General features: G+C 47.4%; 1 protein-coding gene across 1 annotated transcript in view; it reads left to right on the top strand.

The window, feature by feature from the left end:
• AKT1 (AKT serine/threonine kinase 1) overlaps positions 1–20537 on the top strand; it is a 210764-nt gene that overhangs the window by 100952 nt on the left and 89275 nt on the right. Inside the window, exon 3 of the mRNA XM_060263105.1 lies at positions 15076–15204. Within this exon, the coding sequence (XP_060119088.1) occupies positions 15076–15204 (129 nt within the window). The remainder of the gene's footprint in view (positions 1–15075; positions 15205–20537) is intronic.

Raw genomic sequence — 20537 nt, 5'->3', positions numbered from 1 at the left:
AGGTAAAGGTAGTCCCCTGTGCAAGCACCAGTTGTTTCCGACTCTAGGGTGACGTCGCATCACGATGTTTTCACGGCAGACTTTTTAATGGGGTGGTTGGCCATTGCCTTCCCCAGTCGTGTGCACTTTCCCCCCAGCAAGTTGGGTACTCATTTTACCGACCTCGGAAGGATGGAAGGCTGAGTCAACCTTGAGCCGGCTACCTGAACCCAGCTTCTGCCGGGATCGAACTCAGGTCGTGAGCAGAGCTTAGGACTGCAGTACAAGCTCCTGCAGGACCATGTTGGCATGATCCAGTTTCATTCCATGCAGGAAACTGTTGGCCATGGCTCGGTTCACAGCTGATAGTGGCTTGCACCTGTGTGGTTGTGTTCCCAAAACGGAGCCAAGAAGGCATTGTGCATATTTTGCGGCCCAAACTGGTGGGCAAATGGAACACTGTGTTAAGAAACAGAGAATAAAAACTCAGAATAAAAAGTTGTCAGGTCCAAGCAAAAACTTAAGAACGAAATTCACATAAAAACCGAATTCTTGTGAAATGCCACACAAGCTTTAGCGCTCACCAGAATCCTTCATTGGGGAGGGACGGTGGGTCAGTAGTAGAGCATTTGCTTGGGAAGCAGAAGGTCCCAGGTTCAATCCCCGGCATCTCCATCTAAAAAGGGTCCAGGCAAGTAGACGTGAAAAAACCTCAGCTTGAGACCCTGGAGAGCCGCTGCCAGTCTGAGAAGACAATACTGACTTTGATGGACCAAAGGTCTGATTTAGTATAAGGCAGCTTCATATGTTCAAACAGTGCTTCTGAAGACGACTGTAGTGAGTGGATGAATTCATTCTGCTTTTTGTGCACTTTCATCCTAGAACTCTAGGTGTTTAGTAGAATTTTGAGGTGTTTGACTTCTTTTTTGGGAGGGGGTAGGAACAGTGTAGCAGCCATGGACTTATCACCTGCTGAACTCAGGGGTGGGAGGGGGCTATGGCTCTGAAGGTTGCCTGAATCATAGCTTCTTCTGGTATGTTTTCAAATGTCTCTCTCCGGTCTGGAGAACTAGCAACTTGTTCTGGTATTCTAGTAAAGGGACTTATAAAGATTTCAGGTTTTCATGGCTGGTAACATCATTAGGGTTTGTAGAGTCTTTCGGGATCAAGTGCCGTGTTCTACTGGAGAAAGTTTTCCTTTCAGACGTTTCGTTCTCAGCTGCGAAGAACATCCTCAGTGGCGTTGCAGCCGGAGCAGGCGCTCAGACCTTCTTGGCTGCTGTGCATTGTGTGGGGGCCAGGGCTGCTGGAGAGCTGCTATTTCTAGGCTGGAGGGGGTGTGATGAAAGGGCAATTGTTTTGTGGATGTGCCCATTGTTTGGTGGGGCTTCGTGGAAGGGTAGTGATAAGGAAACTGGCTGTTGAATGTGACCATTGTTCCGTGTTAATTGCTGGGAGGGTTGGATGGGGTTTGAAGATAAGGAAGATGGTTGTTGACTGTGCTGATTGTTCTGTGGAATTTGCTGGTTGTTCTGAGACTTTCTGCAATTTATAGTCTGTAGGGTGTTTTGCAGAGCTGGGTACCAAGATTGGTGGGTGAAAATGCCTTCTTCCTTTCTGTTAAAATTGTGCTGGTGTTTGTAAATCTCAATAGCTTCTCTGTTCAGGCAGGTATGATAATGTGAGACCGTAGAAAGGACTTCAGTTCTTTCAAAGTGGATGACGTGGTCTCCTTCTTGAAGTGCATGTTCAGCTACAGCTGATTTTTCTGGCTGAAACAAGCGACAGTGTCTCTTGTGTTCGGTGAGACGGGTGTTGATACTGTGTTGGGTAGTGCCAATGTAGACTGCACCACAGGAGCAGGGTATTTTGTAGACTCCAGGGGTTGAAAGTGGATCTCTCATATCTTTGGCCGAGCGCAGCATGTGGCGGATCTGTTGTGTGGGCTTGAAAACTGTGTCAACATTATGGCGTTTGAGAATTTTGCCAATGCGGTCGGTGACAGATTTTATGTAGGGCAGGAAGGCTGTACCCACATTTGTGTGTGGCTCGGGATTTGGTGTGGATGGTCTCCTGGGATGGAGGGCTCTTCTAATGCAGGCCTTGAATTCAGCAGGAGCTCACAGGAGCGCAGCTCCTGAACCTTTCTGAGGGTTCCCCTTCCTCCTCCCCACCTACTTACCTTGTCCACTGAATAGGAGGTGCAACTGCATAACGATTCCTGGATGAGCTCCACCACCTGTTTTTCTAAAAAATGACCCCTGAGTAAATGTCTGATGTTTGAGAGCCGCAAGACATGAATGTCAGATGTTTGAAAGCCGGAAGGAAGGAAGGAAGGAAGGAAGGAAGGAAGGAAGGAAGGAAGGAAGGAAGGAAGGAAGGAAGGAACAGATTTATACCCCATCCTTCTTTCTGAATCAGAGTTTCAAAGCAGCTTACAATCTCCTTTATCTTCTTCCCCCACAACAGACACCCTGTGAGGTGGGTGGGGCTGAGAGCTCTCCCAGAAGCTGCCCTTTCAAGGACAATTCTTACGAGAGCTATGACTGACCCAAGGCCATTCCAGCAGCTGCAAGTGGAGGAGTGAGGAATCAATCCCAGTTCTCCCAGATAAGAGTTCACATGCTTAACCACTACACCAAACTGGCTCTCAACAGGAAGGAGGGAAGGAAGGAAGATGGGGAGGGAGTGGTGGAAAGAAAGCATCTTTAACTTTAAATGCATTCTTCAAGCAGCTGGCTGGCTTGGCTTGGAGAATTGGTTTAATGGGAGAATTGCCTTCTCCAGGCTGGTGGAAGGGGCTTTGAGAGCCACACACTATGTGTGAAAGAGCCACATGTGGCTCCCGAGCCGCAGTTTGGCCACCCTGCTTTATAACCTAAGATGAATTGACTCAATAAAGGAAACTATGGCCCTCGCTTTACAAGGCCTGAGGAAAGTTGTTGATAGGACCTTTTTGGAAGTCGTTAAATCCTAGGGTCACCTGAACTCATAAACGTCTTAACTGCACATAACCCACACAACCTGTATAGCAAACAGCAGTCTGGGTGGAATTCCTCTTGAGTTTCTCATCTTATTTTTTTAATCCGTTTATTTAGCACATATCTACTTTCCTTTCAAGATGTGCAGGGCCACATACCTGGGTCTTCTCAGGGCCTTTTTTGTAGCAGGAGCTCCTTTGCATATTAGGCCACATCCCACCAATGTAGGCAATCCTCCTGGAGCTTATAGCAGGCCCTGTACTTAGAGCCCTGTAAGCTCTTGGAGGATTGGCTACATCAGGGGTGTGTGGCCTAATATGCAAAGGAGTTCCTGCTACAAAAAAAGCCCTGGGTCTCCTCTCCACCCTTGCCTGTGAGGCGGGTCATAGAATCACAGAATCAAGAGACTTCCAGGGTCATCTAGTCCAACCCCCTGCACAATGCAGGAAACCCACAAATACCTACCCCAAATTCACAGGATCTTCATCGCTGTCAGATGGCCATCTAGCCTCTGTTTTAAAATCTCCGAGGAAGGAGAGCCCACCACCTCCCAAGTAAGCCTGTTCCACTGAGGAATCTCTAACGGTCAGGAAGTTCTTCCTAATGTTGAGCCAGAAACTCTTCTGATTTAATTTCAACCCATTGGTTCTGGTTCTGCCTTCCGGGGCCACAGAAAAAAATTCCACACCATCCTCTATATGACAACCTTTCAAGTACTTGAAGATGGTGATCATATCACCTCTCAGCCGCTTGCTCTCCAGGCTAAACATCCCCAGCTCCTTCAACCTTTCCTCATAGGACTTGGTCTCCAGATCCCTCAACAGACCCCTCATATGAGTGTATGTGATTTGCCCAAAGTCACCCAGTGAACTTCCAGAGCTGAGGGTCAAAACACACACAAACACTTTTTGGGGGGAGTATTTGTGTATTTTTTGTGGTGTGTGTGTGTGTCTGCATCTGGAAGTCATGTCAACCTCTGGTGACTGATCTCTAATTGGGGGCCTGGAGAATATTCAGAGAGGTGGCTGAGCAAAGCCTGCCCCCGTCCTCCCAACTGCTGATATTCCAAGGAAGTCTCTCATCCAAGCACTAACCAGAGTTGACCCCTCTTAGCTTCCGGGATCTAACAAGATCGGGCTTGCCTGGGCTATGCGGATCAGGGAAACACACATGACTCTTGACTTTCCCTGCAACTACACATCAGCTGTGGGGAACTTCAGCCAGTTTGGTGTAGTGGTTAAGTGTAGCGATTTGAGTCCCCACTTCTCCACAGGCACCTGCTGATGTGACCTTGAGCCAGTCACAAGTTCTCACAGAGCTGTTCCTCTTAAGAGCAGTTTCCATCAGAGCTCTCTCAGCCCCCCTCCCCCACAGGACATCTGTTGTGGGGAGGGGAAGGGAAAGGAAATTGTACAACTCCAAGCAATTTTTACAGATCTCCCTTGGGGAGAGCATCGGAGCCCCTCGTGCTTGAAGAAGAAGAAGAAGATATTGGATTTATATCCCGCCCTCCACTCCGAAGAGTCTCAGAGTGGCTCACAATCTCCTTTACCTTCCTCCCCCACAACAGACACCCTGTGAGGTAGATGAAGATATTGGATTTATATCCTGCCCTCCACTCCGAAGAGTCTCAGAGCGGCTCACAATCTCCTTTCCCTTCCTCCCCCACAACAGACACCCTGTGAGGTAGATGAAGATATTGGATTTATATCCCACCCTCCACTCCGAAGAGTCTCAGAGCGACTCACAATCTCCTTTACCTTCCTCCCCCACAACAGACACCCTGTGAGGTAGATGAAGATATTGGATTTATATCCCACCCTCCACTCCGAAGAGACTCAGAGCGACTCACAATCTCCTTTACCTTCCTTCTCCACAACAGACACCCTGTGAGGTAGATGAAGATATTGGATTTATACCCCACCCTCCACTCCGAAGAGTCTCAGAGCGGCTCACAATCTCCTTTACCTTCCTCACCCACAACAGGCACCCTGTGAGGTAGATGAAGATATTGGATTTATATCCCGCCCTCCACTCCGAAGAGTCTCAGAGCAACTCACAATCTCCTTTACCTTCCTCCCCCACAACAGACACCCTGTGAGGTAGATGAAGATATTGGATTTATACCCCACCCTCCACTCCGAAGAGTCTCAGAGCGGCTCACAATCTCCTTTACCTTCCTCACCCACAACAGGCACCCTGTGAGGTAGATGAAGATATTGGATTTATATCCCGCCCTCCACTCCGAAGAGTCTCAGAGCGGCTCACAATCTCCTTTACCTTCCTCCCCCACAACAGACGCCCTGTGAGGTGGGTGGGGCTGGAGAGGGCTCTCACAGCAGCTGCCCTTTCAAGGACAACCTCTGCCAGAGCTATGGCTGACTCAAGGCCATGCTAGCAGCTGCAAGGGGAGGAGTGGGGAATCAAACCCGGTTCTCCCAGATAAGAGTCCGCACACTTAACCACTACACCAAACTGGCTCTCTCGAGAAATTTGTGTTTCAAAGTTACGGGGGGCTCCAGACGCGGAGTCCTGACTTGGATAGGCCAGGCTGGCTGATCTCATTCGATCTCGGAAGCTAAACAGGGTCAGCTCTGCTCAATATTTGGATGGGAGGCAGGCCATCAAAGAAGATCAGGGTTGCAATGCAGAGGCAGGCGATGGCAAGCCACCTCTGAACACCTCTTGCCTTGAAAACCCTATGGCAGGGGTGTCAAACTCATTTGTTACGAGGGACAGATCTGACATAAGGGAGACCTTGTTGTGCTGGTCCATGTGTGTCATAAAATGTCATGCCAGGAAGCAGAGATACAATCTTTATAAAGGACATAGAGCAGCTTTTTTTAAAAAGGTGTTTTCTTTGTATCTCTTCTGTGGGATCAAGGGAACTTGGCAAAGGAAACTCTGGCTCTTTCCCTCCCTCCCCAGGGGACAAGGAGGGGGAGGGGCCTCAGCCAATAGAAGGAAGAGAGGTTTGGCTAAGTTCTGCTGTGTGATTGAGAGAGCCTTGCAAAGCAAGCTTTCCCTCTCCCCCCTTCCTCTCCAAGGAAGGAGCCTCAGCCAATGGAGAAGATAGAGGCTTTGCTCAGTAGCTCCTGTGAAATTCAGTAAGCCTAGCAAAGCAAGCTGTGATGCAGAAGGAAGCAAGAGAGAAGGAGAAGGAAGCAGACTTGCTCGCGGGCCTCATAAGCGTCCTCTTGGGGCCTGATCCGCCCCCCCCCCCGGGCCGCATATTTAAGACCCCTGCTCTACGGGGTCACCATAAGTCAGTTGTGACTTGCTGGTGGCAGCAATAGCTGCCACCACCAAACTCCTGGCGCACATCTGTTTTGGCCCTGAGGTGGGCAGCAGTGAGGGCCCTGAAACCAAAAGGTCAGGCTTTGTGTCTCTTTACTTACGGGTGACTCTTGGTTTGTGAAAGCAGCCGGCCAATTAGCGAAATAAACCATTGTTTTAAAATACTTGCACTGCAAAATGTAAATGTAAGGGGGGGGAAATTCTCCACTTGTCAGTATGAAAAATGACAATAGCAGAAAAAATAATACGTAGGACATCTGCTGCAATCTTTTTTTTTTTTAGGTTGGACAGGATTTTCAAATGCGTTCTGGGCACATAATCGAGCATTTAAAAGGAAATGCAAGCAGATAAAGAAGTTAACAGGGAACTGTGTTACCTTTTTACAAGAGCTGTTTGCTAGTTCATGCTACTGTAGATGTTTTCTCCCATACATCATCTCGTATTTGGGGTGGGGTGGAATAACTCAAGCCAGTGGTTTTAAAAGTAAAATTCTCAGAATTCAGAATAAATACTCAGGTTCTCAGTTAACATTTCTATTTCATATTGTTCCAGAGGTAACTGTGAGCCCCCCCCCCCCCAGCCCCTGGTATATTTAGCCTCTGCTGTGTAATTTGCAATAACCCTGATCAGCATGTACAGGGAAGAGGGGATGAATTTATCCCCTTGACTTTGATCTCCCTAACTGATTTTCTGGTGCATCAGGCCCAGAAATGTATGTACATCCTCGTTTATGTGCCCGGATTCTTCACTGAATTAGACATACGAGCGGAGGAGGAGGAGGAGAACGGTGGTGTTTGAAATGCTTCAGTACCTCTCATTCTCCTTTTTGCATTGCCTTTTATGTGGTTACCATAAAAAGACTTTTAACCTGCTTTAAACTGAAACCTGAATTTTTAACGCAGACTTGGCCCGTAGTCAAGCACATTGAAGTAAAAGGTGTGTGTGTGTGGGGGGGGGGGGTTCCCATGTAAAGGAAGAACCTCAGGAAAAAATTGTTGGCTGGACCCTACCCTTAATTTTCATGTGTGTCCTACTGGCTTTGCCTCTCAGCCCACAGAACTCTGCCAAAGGCTGCTCCCCGTAGATAGGGGAGTTTAGAGTTGTAAATTGGATGCAGCAGAACTGCTGTTGTACTGTGGGCTGGGGAGGGGATATTTGAGAATTAAAGGTAGAATCACAGGAGTGTGCACAAGTGGATGTTCTTGTGTAACCATCACACCTGCTTGTCCCTCAGTTCACAGGGTGCTTTCCCAAATGCTCCAAAATCCCCTGGGTTCAAAGGGCCATTTGACATTGAGTCATAATTGGCTTTTGTCAGAAGGGGGATTTATCTAGATACGGATTTCTCGAGTGTGGCCCCATCTGCGGAAATCAAAATCCTAAGATTAGGGGCACACTTACGCAACAAAACATGTTTCTGTAAACTTGGGGAACCCCCAATGTTTGCAGAAAAGATCTGACATCTTGTATGACAGTGTATGATTTTATTGTAACATATTGACCATAGGTCTTAACATTGTTACAATATTAAAAACAGTTCAACAGAATTCACAATATTACAGTATTGCAAAAATCATACCAGTCAGGAGGGCAGTTTTTTTGAGCAGGAATGCAGTTCCGGCTGGCTTGGCATCAGGGGTGTGGCCTAATATGCAAATGAGCTACTGAAGGGCTTTTTATTAGGGTTTGTAGAATCTTTCGGGCTCAAGTGCCGTGTTCTACTGGAGAAAGTTTTCCTTCCAGACGTTTCGTTCTCAGCTGCGGAGAACATCCTCAGTGGCGTTGCAGGAAAACTTTCTCCTGTAGAACACGGCACTTGAGCCCGAAAGATTCTACGAACCCTAATGATGTTACCAGCCGTGAAAACCTGAAATCTTTGAGAAGGGCTTTTTCTTCAGAAAACCTCTTTGTGAAACAATGGTGACATCAGGTGGTGTGGTCTAATATGCAAATGAGTGGTGTGGTCTAATATGCAAATGAGTTCCTGTTGGGCGTGTGTGTGTATGCGGGGAGTCGGACTCGACTGTGTGACTGAACAACAAAAAAATCCTTCTCGCAGCCCGTGCAAGCAAAGCAACTCTGTTAGAGACATAGCCAGCCTCATCTGCAAGCGAAACTATTACTTTTTCCAGGTCTGAAGCTCCTTCATGCAAGAATAACATATTAGCAATACATTTATTTTGGGGTTCACGATGAAGGGGACATTTCAAAATATAGTGAATCAGTTCATCTTATTTCTCCTGAACCACACGCACGCAACATCGTAATGGGGAAGGCACATTTTTTAAAAGTCCCCGATGGACCGCTGCGTGCATAGCTTGGAACCTTAGACTAGTAAAGGCCAGATCTGACATCTTAAAAATACATTGGGGGGTTCAGTCCCCCCCCCCCAAATAGAAGAGCCTTCCTCCCTCTGCGGAGCTGGCTATGAGGCAGTGGGGTGGTGGCTGCTGGAAGCTGTCCCAGCCCTGACATCAGCAATGAGGCAAATATCACAGGTCCCCAGCCTGTTCGTTTTCAACATCCGTGAAGGTCTCTGGCTCAAGGAGTTGCAGTCAAACAGGCAATGTACGAGAATCAGCAATGGGAAGAGAGATCTGATTTTATTTATTGTATTATGTGTCTTTCTCGCTGAGACTCAAAGCAGATTGTGTGTGTGGGGGGGTACAACTTAGTGGTAGAGCCTCTGCTTGGCACGCAGGAGGTCCCAGGTTCAGTCCCCAGCATCTCCAGTTAAAAGAATCTGGCAGTACGCGATGGGAAAGACCTCAGCCTGAAACCCTGGAGAGCAGCTGCCAGTCTGAGCAGACAATGCTGACTTTGATGGACCAAGGGTCTGATTCAGTTGACGTAGAAGAAGAAGACTGCAGATTTATACCCCACCCTTCTCTCTGAATCAGAGACTCAAAGTGGCTTACAATCTCCTTTATCTCCTTCCCCCACAACAGACACCCTGTGAGGTGAGTGGGGCTGAGAGAGCTCTCACAGCAGCTGCCCTTTCAAGGGCAACTCCTGCTATAGCTTTGGCTAATCCAAGGCCATTCCAGCAGGTGCAAGTGGAGGAGTGGGGAATCAAACCCAGTTCTCCCAGATAAGAGTCTGCACATTTAACCACTACACCAAACTGGCTCTACACCAAAATGTACATTCATGTATGCGCGTTAAGTGCTGTCAGGTCATTTCCAGTTTATGACAACCCTACGAATTAATGACCTCCCAGATGTTCGGTTGTTAACAGCCTTGCTCCAGTCTTGCAAACTGAGGCTTCCTTTGTTGAGTCGATCCATCCTATGTTGGCAAAGCGGATTACACAGCGCCAAGTCGGTACCGTCAATATGAAAAGTTGTCTAAGAAGCAAAGGACTAGGTTTACAGAAAACTGAATCAGCTTAGCATATTTGACATGTCAGGAACAAAGAGAGAATGCATTCATTGCATTCACACGTACTTATGTTTCCATCTAAAATGTGCAAAAAGGTTGAAATTCAGCTGGAAATCTGCCTTGCTGGAAAACCTTCCGTCATTTAGGAAGCAACTGCAAGAGCATTGACTGCTGGTTTTCTGCGTTTCACACGCACAATCCAGCAGCCGTGTGAGAAGCAGCATGTCTGTTTCCAGTTTTAATTTCGGTTGGGGTTTGTACCAAAGGCTTCAAGAAAAAGGCAGATTTTTAAGGAGGGGTTTGGAGGAAGAGAAAGAAAATGCCATTGTGAAAGTTGTTCTGGAAGACAGTTCCCCAAACCTAAGGGGAGAGAAGACAGCTTGATAATGGACGTACAGTGGGGACTCTTCCTGTACTCAGAGCTTTTTTTGTAGCAGGGACTCCTTTGCATATTAGGCCACACCCCCTGATGTAGCCAATTCTCCTGGATTACAGTAGGCCCTGTACTAAGAGCTCTTGGAGGACTGGCTACATCAGGAGGGTGTGGCCTAATATGCAAAGGAGTCCCTGCGACAAAAAAAAAAAGCCCTGCAAAGTTGTACTTCATCTCTAACCTTACCTTTAGGATTTTGAAGTTTCACGAGAAGATTGGAAGAGAGCAGTGCTGCTTTTTGAGAGCAAAACTGGGGAGGAGGAGGAGGAGGAAGACTGCAGAGTTGTACCCCACCCCTCTCTTTGAATCAGAGTCTCAGAGTGGGTCACAATTTCCTTTACCTTCCCCCCGCCCCACAACAGACACCCTGTGAGGTAGGAGGGGCTGAGAGAGCTCTTCCAGAAGCTGCCCTTTCAAGGACAACCTCTGCCAGAGCTATGGCTGACCCAAGGCCATTCCAGCAGCTGCAAGTTGAGCAGTGGGGAATCAAACCCGGTTCTCCCAGATAAGAATCTGCGCACTTAACCACTACACCAAACTGGCTCTCTGCACTAAGGAGGGGGAGGGAGAGACCCAGGTGCCCAAGTAGAACAAACACATATGCCCCAATGGATTCTAGGGGCACTCTGTCATTTACTATTTCAGTTACATGCTCTCTGACCTGTTTACTGACGTGTTGATGACCTTTGCACCGAAACGGCAGTAACTCTTTTCTGACACTTTTAAACCAATCTTCTGTTATATATTTATGACAAGTTTTTTTAAAAGCAAGCAGCTGTCCAATTATATCGTTGTAAGCAGGATTTAATTATGGTATCTTCAAAACTATCCTATACGAGGGCGTGTTCACACTGATAAAACGTCAGTGTGTGTCGAGGGAGGCCCCCTGGTGGACTCCGTTTTGCTATTGCAGCCTCCTGGAGAGTTGTGGCCCGTTCGGACTCAATGTCCGGGTCGGAGGGCAGGTTTTTGCTTCAGCGCAGCCATTTTCTTAAAGTACAGCACTTCTCTTTCCTGCACGGGTGGGGCCAGGGCTTTTTTTGTAGCAGGAACTCCTTTGCATATTAGGCCACACACCCCTGATGTAGCCAATCCTCCTGGAGCTTACAATAGGCCCTGTACTAAGAGCCCTCTAAGTGGCATAATAAAAAGTAGAGACATCACCCTGCCAACAAAAGTCCATATAGACAAAGCGATGGTATTCCCAGTAGCAATGTATGGCTGTGAGAGCTGGACCATAAGGAAGGATGAGTGCAGAAGAATAGATGCTTTCGAGCTGTGGTGCTGGAGAAGAATCGTGAGAGTCCCTTGGACTGCAAGAAGACCAAATCAGTCAGTCCTAAGGGAAATCAACCCAGACTGTTCCCTGGAAGGTCAGAAGCTGAAGCTCAAATACTTTGGCCACCGAATGAGAAGGGAGCACTCCCTGGAGAAGATCCTGATGCTGGGAAAGACAGAAGGCAAAAGAAAAAGGGGACAGCAAAAGATGAGATGGCTGGACAGCATTACTGATGTAACGAACACGAATTTGAGCATACTTCAGAGGATCGTGGAAGACCAGGGGGCCTGGCGTGACTTGGCCCATGGGGTCGGAAAGAGTCGGAATCAACTGTGCGACTGAACAACAACAAACTCTTGGAGGATTGGCTACATCAGGGGTGTGTGGCCTAATATGCAAATTAGCTCCTGCTACAAAAAATAGCCCTGAGTGGGGCTGGGGGTTCAAAAATGGCAGAATGTATGCTTTGCTAGCAGAAGGCTGTAACTACAGGACCTGACATCTGGATCCAGATAAGATAGGGTTGATGCTGGTGGAAGGGATTTAAAAGGGAATGTGCTTCCTAGCATCAATGCTCTGCAGTTCTCATTGGTAGTTTTGCTGGGTTGTGGTCTCTTGTTGGAGAAACAGGGGACAGCAAAAAAACAAAAACAAAAAAGTTCCCTCCCAGCAAGATCCAGTTCAGAAGATGTCTTCTGTTTTCAGGCATCATATCTGACCACACTCATCCATGCTTCAGTAGCCTTGAGGCTAGATTACTGTAAGATGCTCTATATAGGGCTGCCCTTGAAGACCGTCTGGAAACGGCAGCTATTGCAAAACATGGCAGGCCATTCGCCATCTGGAGCTAGCTGGCAGGACCATATCACCCCCAGGCCTTGAATTCAGCAGGAGCTCACAGGAGCACAGCTTCTGAACCTTTCTGACATCCCCCTCCTCCCCCCCCCCCACCTACCTTGTCCATTGAAGAGTAGGTGCAGCTGCATAACAATCCCTGGATTAGGACAGCAGGGAGCCAGCCAGCCAGCAGGAGCTTTGCCGCATCCCCAGAAGCCCTCATTAAACTCTGGAGAAGCCCGTGCCACCCTTTCTCCACTTCTTATGTGATTTTGAGTGGTGGGTGGCTTGCTGGCCTTTTGACTGGGGGGGGGCAGCCAAAGAGAGCCCCAGGTGAGTGAGGCCTGCTTGAGCTGGCTGGATCTCTAGCCAGCCCAAGCAGACCTCGCTCGCCCAGAGCTCTTCTTTCTTGCCTCAGTTTGCTTTTGGCTGGAGGGGGTGGCATATGCTAAAGAGTTATGCTAATGAGCTCCACCACCTATTTTTCTACAAGATGACCTATGATCACTCCTGTTTTAAGTCCCTTTCCTAGCTGTTGATCCAACTCAAGGTGTGCGTGTAAAGTGCCACCAAGTCGCAGCTGACTTACAGTGAGCCCAGCAAGTGGCATTCTCAAGGCAAGTGAGAAGCAGAGGTGGTTTGACACTTCCTTCCTCAGCAGTGGTCTTCCATCCAAGTACTGACCCTGCTTAGCTTTTGAGATCATGCCATACTGGGTCAACTTCCCTCCTCAGGTTGTTGGTACTTATTGTTAAATCCCTTCACGACTTGGGCTCAAATACTTGATAGATCGCCTCTCCCAGCATGTTTCTGTAGGGCAGCTTCATTTTCCTTCTCCAGGCCTGCAGTCAGTACCAGCCTTGTCTTACAGAGCAGTTTGGTAGGGAATCAAACCCAGATAATAGTCTGCGCATTTAACTGCTCCGCCAAACTGGCTCTCCAAAACCGGGTTCGATTCCTCACTTCTCCACAAGCAAGTGCTGCAGTGACCTTGGCTCAGTCATAACTCTCTCAGAGCTGTTCTGCTCAAGAGCAGTTCTGGAGAGCCCTCTCAGCCCCACCTCCCTCACAGGGTGTTTGTTGTGGGGAGGGGAAGGGAAAAAGAGCCACTCTGAGACTCCGAGGGAAGGCGGGGTATAAATCCAATCTCTTCTTCTTCATATGGTCAGGACAGTGTGGGCTCAAGCATTCTCAGTAGCTTTTTCTACATCTCGAACAGCCTCCTAGAAGGGAGGGACTGTGGCTCAATGGTAGAGCATCCGCTGGGCATGCAGAAGGTCCCAGGTTCAATCCCCAGCATCCCAAGTTGAAACATCTGGCAGTAGGTGATGGGAAAGACCTCTGCCTGACAACCTGGAGAGCTCCTGTCAGTCTGAGTAGACAATACTGATTTTGCTGGACCGATGATCTGTTTCAGTATAAAGCTGTTCATCTGTCCTCTTAGCTCTCTAGTGTGGCTGCAGAAAACAGTTTGTTCCAGAAAGCTTTGGAGGTAACCCAGACAAAGAGGGAATACCCTGTTGGTGGGGAAATAAAGTGTTCTTAGATTGTTTTTTTTAAAAAAATGTTTTATACCTTATAGACTGTTAAAATGTTTGCCTTATCAAACTGCTTTTATGTTTCGCTAGCTGAGCGTCCTGGCATGCTCAGAACAAAAGTGGACACAAACATTCTGAATAAGTAAATGATTTGGGGCAGCATGTATTACTGTGCAAATACCTCTCTCTGCCTGCAGCCCAGAAGAAATGTTGTCCATCAGAGCCGATAGCGTTGAGCTAGGTAGACCAAGTAATCGGAAGCACACAAACACATGAAGCTGCCTTTTACTGAGTCAGACCATTGGCCTGTTGATGTCAGTATTGTCTGTTCTGATTGGCAGCAGCTCTCCCGGGTCCCAGGTATGGTCTTTCGCATCACCTTTTTTTGTTTTGTTTTGTATCTTTGCTTTGCTGTCAAGTCATTGCTGACGTGCTGACCTCATAGGGTTTTCAAGGTGAGAGATGTTCAGAGGTGGTTTGCCATTTTCTCCCCCTGCGTCATGACCCTGGTATTCCTTGGTAGTCTCCGATCTAAATACTAGCCAGACCTGACCTTGCTTAGTTTCTGAGAGTTGACAAGGCCTGGCTATCAAGTTCTACCTGATCATTTTTTCTGGAGATACCAGGGATTGAATCTGGGACCTTCTGCATGCAAAGAAGATACTCTTATCACTGAGCCATGGCCCCCTCTCAGCTTTATATGAGAAAGAGAGAGTTCATAATATAAACTCTTTACTTACACAGAGCAAAGTAAAGATTTAACTCATGACCAGGGTTTTTTTTTTGGTAGTAGGAACTCCTTTGCATGTTAGGCCGCACCCCCCTGATATAGCCAATCCTCCTGGAGCTTACAGTAGGCCCTGTAAGAAGAGCTCTGTAAGCTCTGAGAGGATTGGCTACATCAGGGGTGTGTGGCCTAATATGCAAAGGAGTTCTTGCTACAAAAAAAAAAAGCCCTGCTCATGACTACTTTTTATGTGGGTACCTAACTCCTTCTCCTGCCCCTGGGCAACCCCAATTATTCCATGTACTTCTGCACAGCTATGTCCTGTCCTCTGTATCTCTGGTCGTGCTAGAGTGGGACAGGCTGAGCTTTCTGTCGATACAAAATTATAACCAGATTTCTAAAAGTTAACTACAGGAGACGGTACTCCTTCGGAACATTCCATGCATTCATTCTACGCTTTCTCTTTGGATACTTTTCGTGAACTTTGCCATTTCAACGATTCTCTGAGCTCTAGTAATAACAGATGCCTTACCGTTGAATCATCATCATGCACTGATTGTATTAGCGACAGTAAAGATCTTTCACAGTTACCAATTCCTCCCCTCCTTTTCTCATCCCTGCAGGAGAGTACATTAAAACATGGAGGCCAAGGTATTTCCTGTTGAAGAACGATGGGACGTTTATCGGCTACAAAGAGCAGCCACAAGATGTCGACCAACGGGAGTCCCCCTTAAATAACTTCTCTGTGGCTCGTAAGTATTTCCCGAACTGTCGTTTCGTTACGTCTCTTGCTTACTAACTTCTCCAAAGCTGTCATGATCTCAGACATTGCTGGAATTTGAACTGCTTTACCTCGTTTGGTTCGTAAAAATCAACAGAATCCCATTTTGGACGAAACTTCTTTTCACCGTCTTGACATTCCTCATCTTGGGAATGGAGCTGTTTTTTCTACCTTGTAATCACTGTGGGTTTGTTCCAGCCATACTTATTTTTTGCTCAGACTCACCTAATTCTCCTCCTTACTACAGACTCTGACCCACCTGGTTTTTACCTGTGCAGATCCTGCAATTCCCAACATGTTATTTTTTTCAGTGTTCAAAAGGGGCTCCTTTCTATTCCTCTAACAGAAAACCGAATTTTATCTACCCAACAGCTGCTTTCTGTACTAAAACTGGTTGTCTCTGTTAAACTTTTCTGAGATTGGATTGAGACCGATTTCCCACTAAACTTAAGCCGCTCTCACTCTCCTTTTCTCCGCGGGGCTGCTGCTGGATTTCACAGAAACTGCCCCGGACCAGCGAGTTGCTCCACCTCTTTTCAAGTTCCCTCCACAGTAGGCAGGATCCTCTGAAAACCGGTTTCTGTCTGCTGTGGAGGGAACTTGAAAAGGACGGGGCAACTTGCCAGCTCGGGGCAGCTTGTACAAAATCCAGCAGCAGCCCCGCAGGGAAAAAGAGCAATGAGACCAAAACAAGGTGAGTGGGAAATCGGTCCCAGTCTCATGGTTTTAATCGGTCCCAGTCTCATCCAGCGAAGGAAGTAGTTTTAACTCAGTGAGTATAAAGGCCTTTAAAAGAGAGACAGTTTGGTGTAGTAGTTAAGTGCGTGGTCTCTTATCTGGGAGAACCGGGTTTGATTCCCCACTTCTCCACCTGCAGCTGCTGGAATGGCCTTGGGTTAGCCATAGCTCTGGCAGAGGTTGTCCTTGAAAGGGCAGCTACTGTGAGAGCCCTCTCAGCTCCACCCACCTCACAGGGTGTCTGTTGTGGGGGAGGAAGGTAAAGGAGATTGTGAGCCGCTCTGAGTCTCAGATTCAGAGAGAAGGGCGAGGTATAAATCTGCAATTCTTCTTCTAAAAGAGGATTAGAGGAGAGGTCCATCAGTGGCTGCCAGATGTTGGAATCAAAGGGAGTTTCCATACTGAGGAAGTAAACCTCTGTATACTTAAGCTCAGGGGTGGTTTGTAGAAAAATAGGTGGTGGAGCTCATCCAGGGATTGTTACACAACTGCACCTACTATTCAATGGACGAGGAGGTGGAACTCTCAGAAAGCTCCTGTGAGCTCCCACTGAATCCAAGGCCTGCCTATGCTTGAAGGAGACCTCAAAAGTAGGTCTTGTCTTCTTTGCCCTGCCTGTTGACCCTCTAGGCCACTGGGTGAAACAGTATGCTGGACTACAGGGACCACTTGGTCTGATCCCACAGGGCTTGTCTTATAGTCTTAAGGGATTTTGGTCATCTTCCGCACTTCCCCCTCCCATAGTAGACCAAAATGATCTCCAGTATGCTGCTCTTTGGGGGACCCCTCCCACCAAAACAGCACAGGGGAATTGGGGCATCTTCAGTGAGGAACAGGAAACTGCAAATTATGCTGTGCAGATTCAGTGTCGGAAATAAAAAAAAGAGGAGCAAAGATAGAAATGCCCGTCAGTTTATTTGTTCAGCTGCAGGCAGGTTACATTGAACCTGATCGTCGTATGTTTGCATACAAGAAGGAGGTAGGATAGAGGAGCAAATGGAAAACAACTAATTTAATTTAATTTTTCAATTTATATCCTGCCCTATCCCGCAAGCAGGCTCTGGGCGACTTACAACGTTAAAACCTTACAGAAACATGAACCGAATCACATCCAGACTAGACGATATCATAATTACAAAATCTGTAAAATTACAGAATTATCAAAATAGTATCCAACATAACTTAAGCACCTAGATGGTAAGGTGCTGATAACTGCTCTTTTCAGAACAGACCCCATATTTGTTGATTCAGAGGGGATGAATCATTGAAGATAACTGTAGGTCTAATAAGCCTTTGGGAGGGAAGACAGCATGGCGTAGCTCTGTCTTGTTAGATCTCGGAAGCGAAGCAGCACCTGTGCTTGGATAGGAGACCACCGAGGAAGGCTCTGCAGAGGAAAGCAGTGGCAGATCACTTTAGCTTCTCACTTGCCTTGAAAGCCCCTTACTGGGGTCTCCAGAAGTCAGTTGCAACCTGAGGGCACTTAAGTACATATGTAAAAAGCCTTTGGCAAACAGGTAAGCCAGGTGTTAGAACCCCGTGCCCTGCCTCTTTGGATTTTCAAGTGATTGCAGAGATCCTGGTAACATCCAGTTTGTCACAGTGTCAGAGACTGCAGACAGCCATCTTTCCACATGGGCAGAGCCCACCATGGACAAGTTCTGAAAGCAGTCTTTGCTCCCAGTTAAATGGGCTTTACAGTTCCACTATTTGCTTGTCCTTCTGGAAAGTTCTTCAAATGGCCTTCCCATCATTCTCTCCTCCCTCGGTCCTTGAAAATCCTCTAGTGACAAAATGAAGATTGAAAGCTTCTTGCTTGGTGCCATCAATTCATGGTGAGATGGCATTAAAAGGGGAGCTGAGTTCGACACCTTCATTGGTAAGAAATTTGACTCTCCCCTCCCTTTTAAGTGCTTGGAGGGGGGGGGGAGTAAATATTTTGACGGTCTAGGAAGTCACTCGGATAACGGGAGTGTCTTTCAGCCACAGAGCGGTAATTTGCATCTCAATGCCTCGATGTCTGTTTGTGTTAGAAATTCTTGCCCTGTCCTACTTATTTGTGAAAGGCCAGCCACTGAGAAAGAATTGAAAGGTTCTTTCGAGTAGTTTAAAATTTCTGTCCCTTGAACATGTCTTCCTTTTGATGGGGAAACGGGAGAGATGATGAATAGGAATACTGGTAGTTTGTACTGGTGTTGGTCCTGTTTTACACAAAGGGCAATAGACCGAGTTGACAAAGTGATAACAATTTTTGTGAGAACGCCACTACAAATGCAACCCTGTAATTGGGAGCTATTTTGTATCCTGCAGGTTCAGCAATGACTTTTTTTTTCATGCACAAATCTCCGACGTGTTCATTTTAGCCGTTTAGAAAAACTTTAAATAATTATGCCCCATTTTTCCCCCTGTTGTGGGGCCCAAATTGGCTTTGTTCTCCCCTCCTTTGTGTTTATCCTTGCTGAAACAACTCTGTGAGGCAACTTAAGCTGTGAGGGAGTGACTGGCCAATGTTGTCCAGTGAGCGTCCCTGGAAGACAGAGAGATTTGACTCTGGGCTTCCCAGATTCTGGTCTGTAACACTGTAGCACACTGCCTCTCACTGGTATCTCAAGAGTTACTTCCCTTTTGTGTCACTGACCCTTGTTGCATAATTTGTGTCTGTCTTGCAACCTTGTGGGTTGACATGACGGAAAAGCCACCCTGGACTGCTGTGGCTAAGTGTGAAAGAGACCTCCAGTCTTCCCTGAAGTCCCCAATTTTAATATTTCTGAGTTTTTTAGGTTCTGTAATTGGGGGGTAAGGAGATGGTGGGTGCAGGAAGTTACTTCGGCAGAGCAGTGCGTGCTTAGAAGTGCCGTACGAGTTTTCCAGCGAAGCTTTTTCTTCCTTTCTTGATGTGTGCTGTAATGATTGAGCAGGGTAATTAGACAGCATATTGTTCGCTAAACAAAACATTTCTGTGTGACATACTTGAATTATAGTGGTTATTAACTGACAAATCTCTATTATTCATCTTGGTTGTGTGCTTTAAAGATTGCTGGATCAGCAAGCTGAACAAATATCAACGGGGCAGTGCTGATTTAGAGGAAACATGTCGATTTTAATTGGTCTCGTTCCTTCCCCTTGTATCGGAAAGCAATAACGGGGGACGTTTTGACGTGAGGTCAAGGCAGCCGACCGTTCACGCAGCCGCCTCTTTTCATTGCCCTGCTGATGTTCTCAGAGCTCATTGTGGCTGCTGGGGGAAAGGCAGCAGGTGGACTGAGTTGGGGGTCAGCAGGCGTTGGGGAATTAATCTTTGACCTTAGCCTTGGGGGAGGAGGACGTAGGTGCTCGGGGATTTCACCCCAGCTGAGCTGAGGTCCTGGGAAATGGCTGCCTCTTGATTTCTTCCACCAGAATGGGAAAGCATCAGTGGCAGAAAATTTGCCCCACATAGCGGTATTCCCTGAATTCCTTCCAGAACAGAATTCGGCGCGGATCTGGGATTTCGTCCCTCTGAATCCAAAGGCAGTGTCAAGCACCCTTGCCGCTATGGGGTTAATTCTTCTGGCTGTTGTTACTTTGAATGCTGTCATTTCTCTCTCATCTTTTCCTCCCGTTCTCATGCGCTGATATTCATACCACCTGGTATTTAGTCTAGGCTCAATGCTGCTTCCTTGCAACCAGGGGTGGAATTCTAGTAGGAGCTCCTTTGCATATTAGGCCACTCACGCCTGATGTAACCAATCCTCCAAGAGCTTACAAGGTTCTTTTTTGTTAGGTCTTGGAAGATTGGCTACATCAGGGGTGTGCGGCCTAATATGCAAAGGAGTTCCTGCTAGAATTCCACCCCTGCTTGGCAACAATGCTGCAAACAAGAATGATACCTTGGGAATTTGAGTTTTTTATACATTCCGTTCTCAAAGCAAAGTTTCCATGAGAATTGATGGGGGGGGCACTTTCACTTCTGGCAAAGTATAACTGTACCTTGGAGTCAAGACCCTTCCAGTCTTTACTCAGGCCTAGAATGTGATCTCTGCACCTACCAGAAGCCTTAATAAATGGAACCAGTTGAAACCAATGGACTGTTGTTGATGTGAAGGGAGATGGGGGTGACAGGCAGAATTCCTGCCAGATTATTGGGCTGAGAAGGTCGAAGTCTGTAGAGGTGTAGGTGGATGCCGCAGGGCCTGCCCAGTGACGTGGCATGACAGGAAATGTTGTTCCTGTCCTGTGGCAAAAGCTCCTGGAATGCAGGCCAATGTGGCAAAGTCGCTTCGAAGGCAGGTAGTTTTGAAAACCACATTGCTAGATGGGCCAGTGGTTGGACTGAAGGAGGTGATGGGCAACTCCTACATATTCTACCTGCGCTGCGCCAGCTACACTGGTTGCCTGTTGAGTACCGGGTTCGATTCAAGGTTTTGGTTATGACTTTTAAGGCCTTGAGTGGTTTGGGACCGATGTATCTACAGGACCGCCTCTTCCACTATGTCCCTGGAAGGGTGTTGCATTCCACTGGTTCAAATCTGCTGGTGATTCCTGGCCCAAAAGAGGTCCGGGTGTCCTCAACAAGGGCCAGGGCTT

This window comes from Heteronotia binoei, chromosome 21 (assembly GCF_032191835.1).
Source record: "Heteronotia binoei isolate CCM8104 ecotype False Entrance Well chromosome 21, APGP_CSIRO_Hbin_v1, whole genome shotgun sequence".
Classification (NCBI taxonomy): Eukaryota; Metazoa; Chordata; class Lepidosauria; order Squamata; family Gekkonidae; genus Heteronotia; species Heteronotia binoei.
The sequence above is the reverse complement of the archived record's forward strand: the minus strand, read 5'-3'. Positions and strand labels throughout refer to the sequence as shown.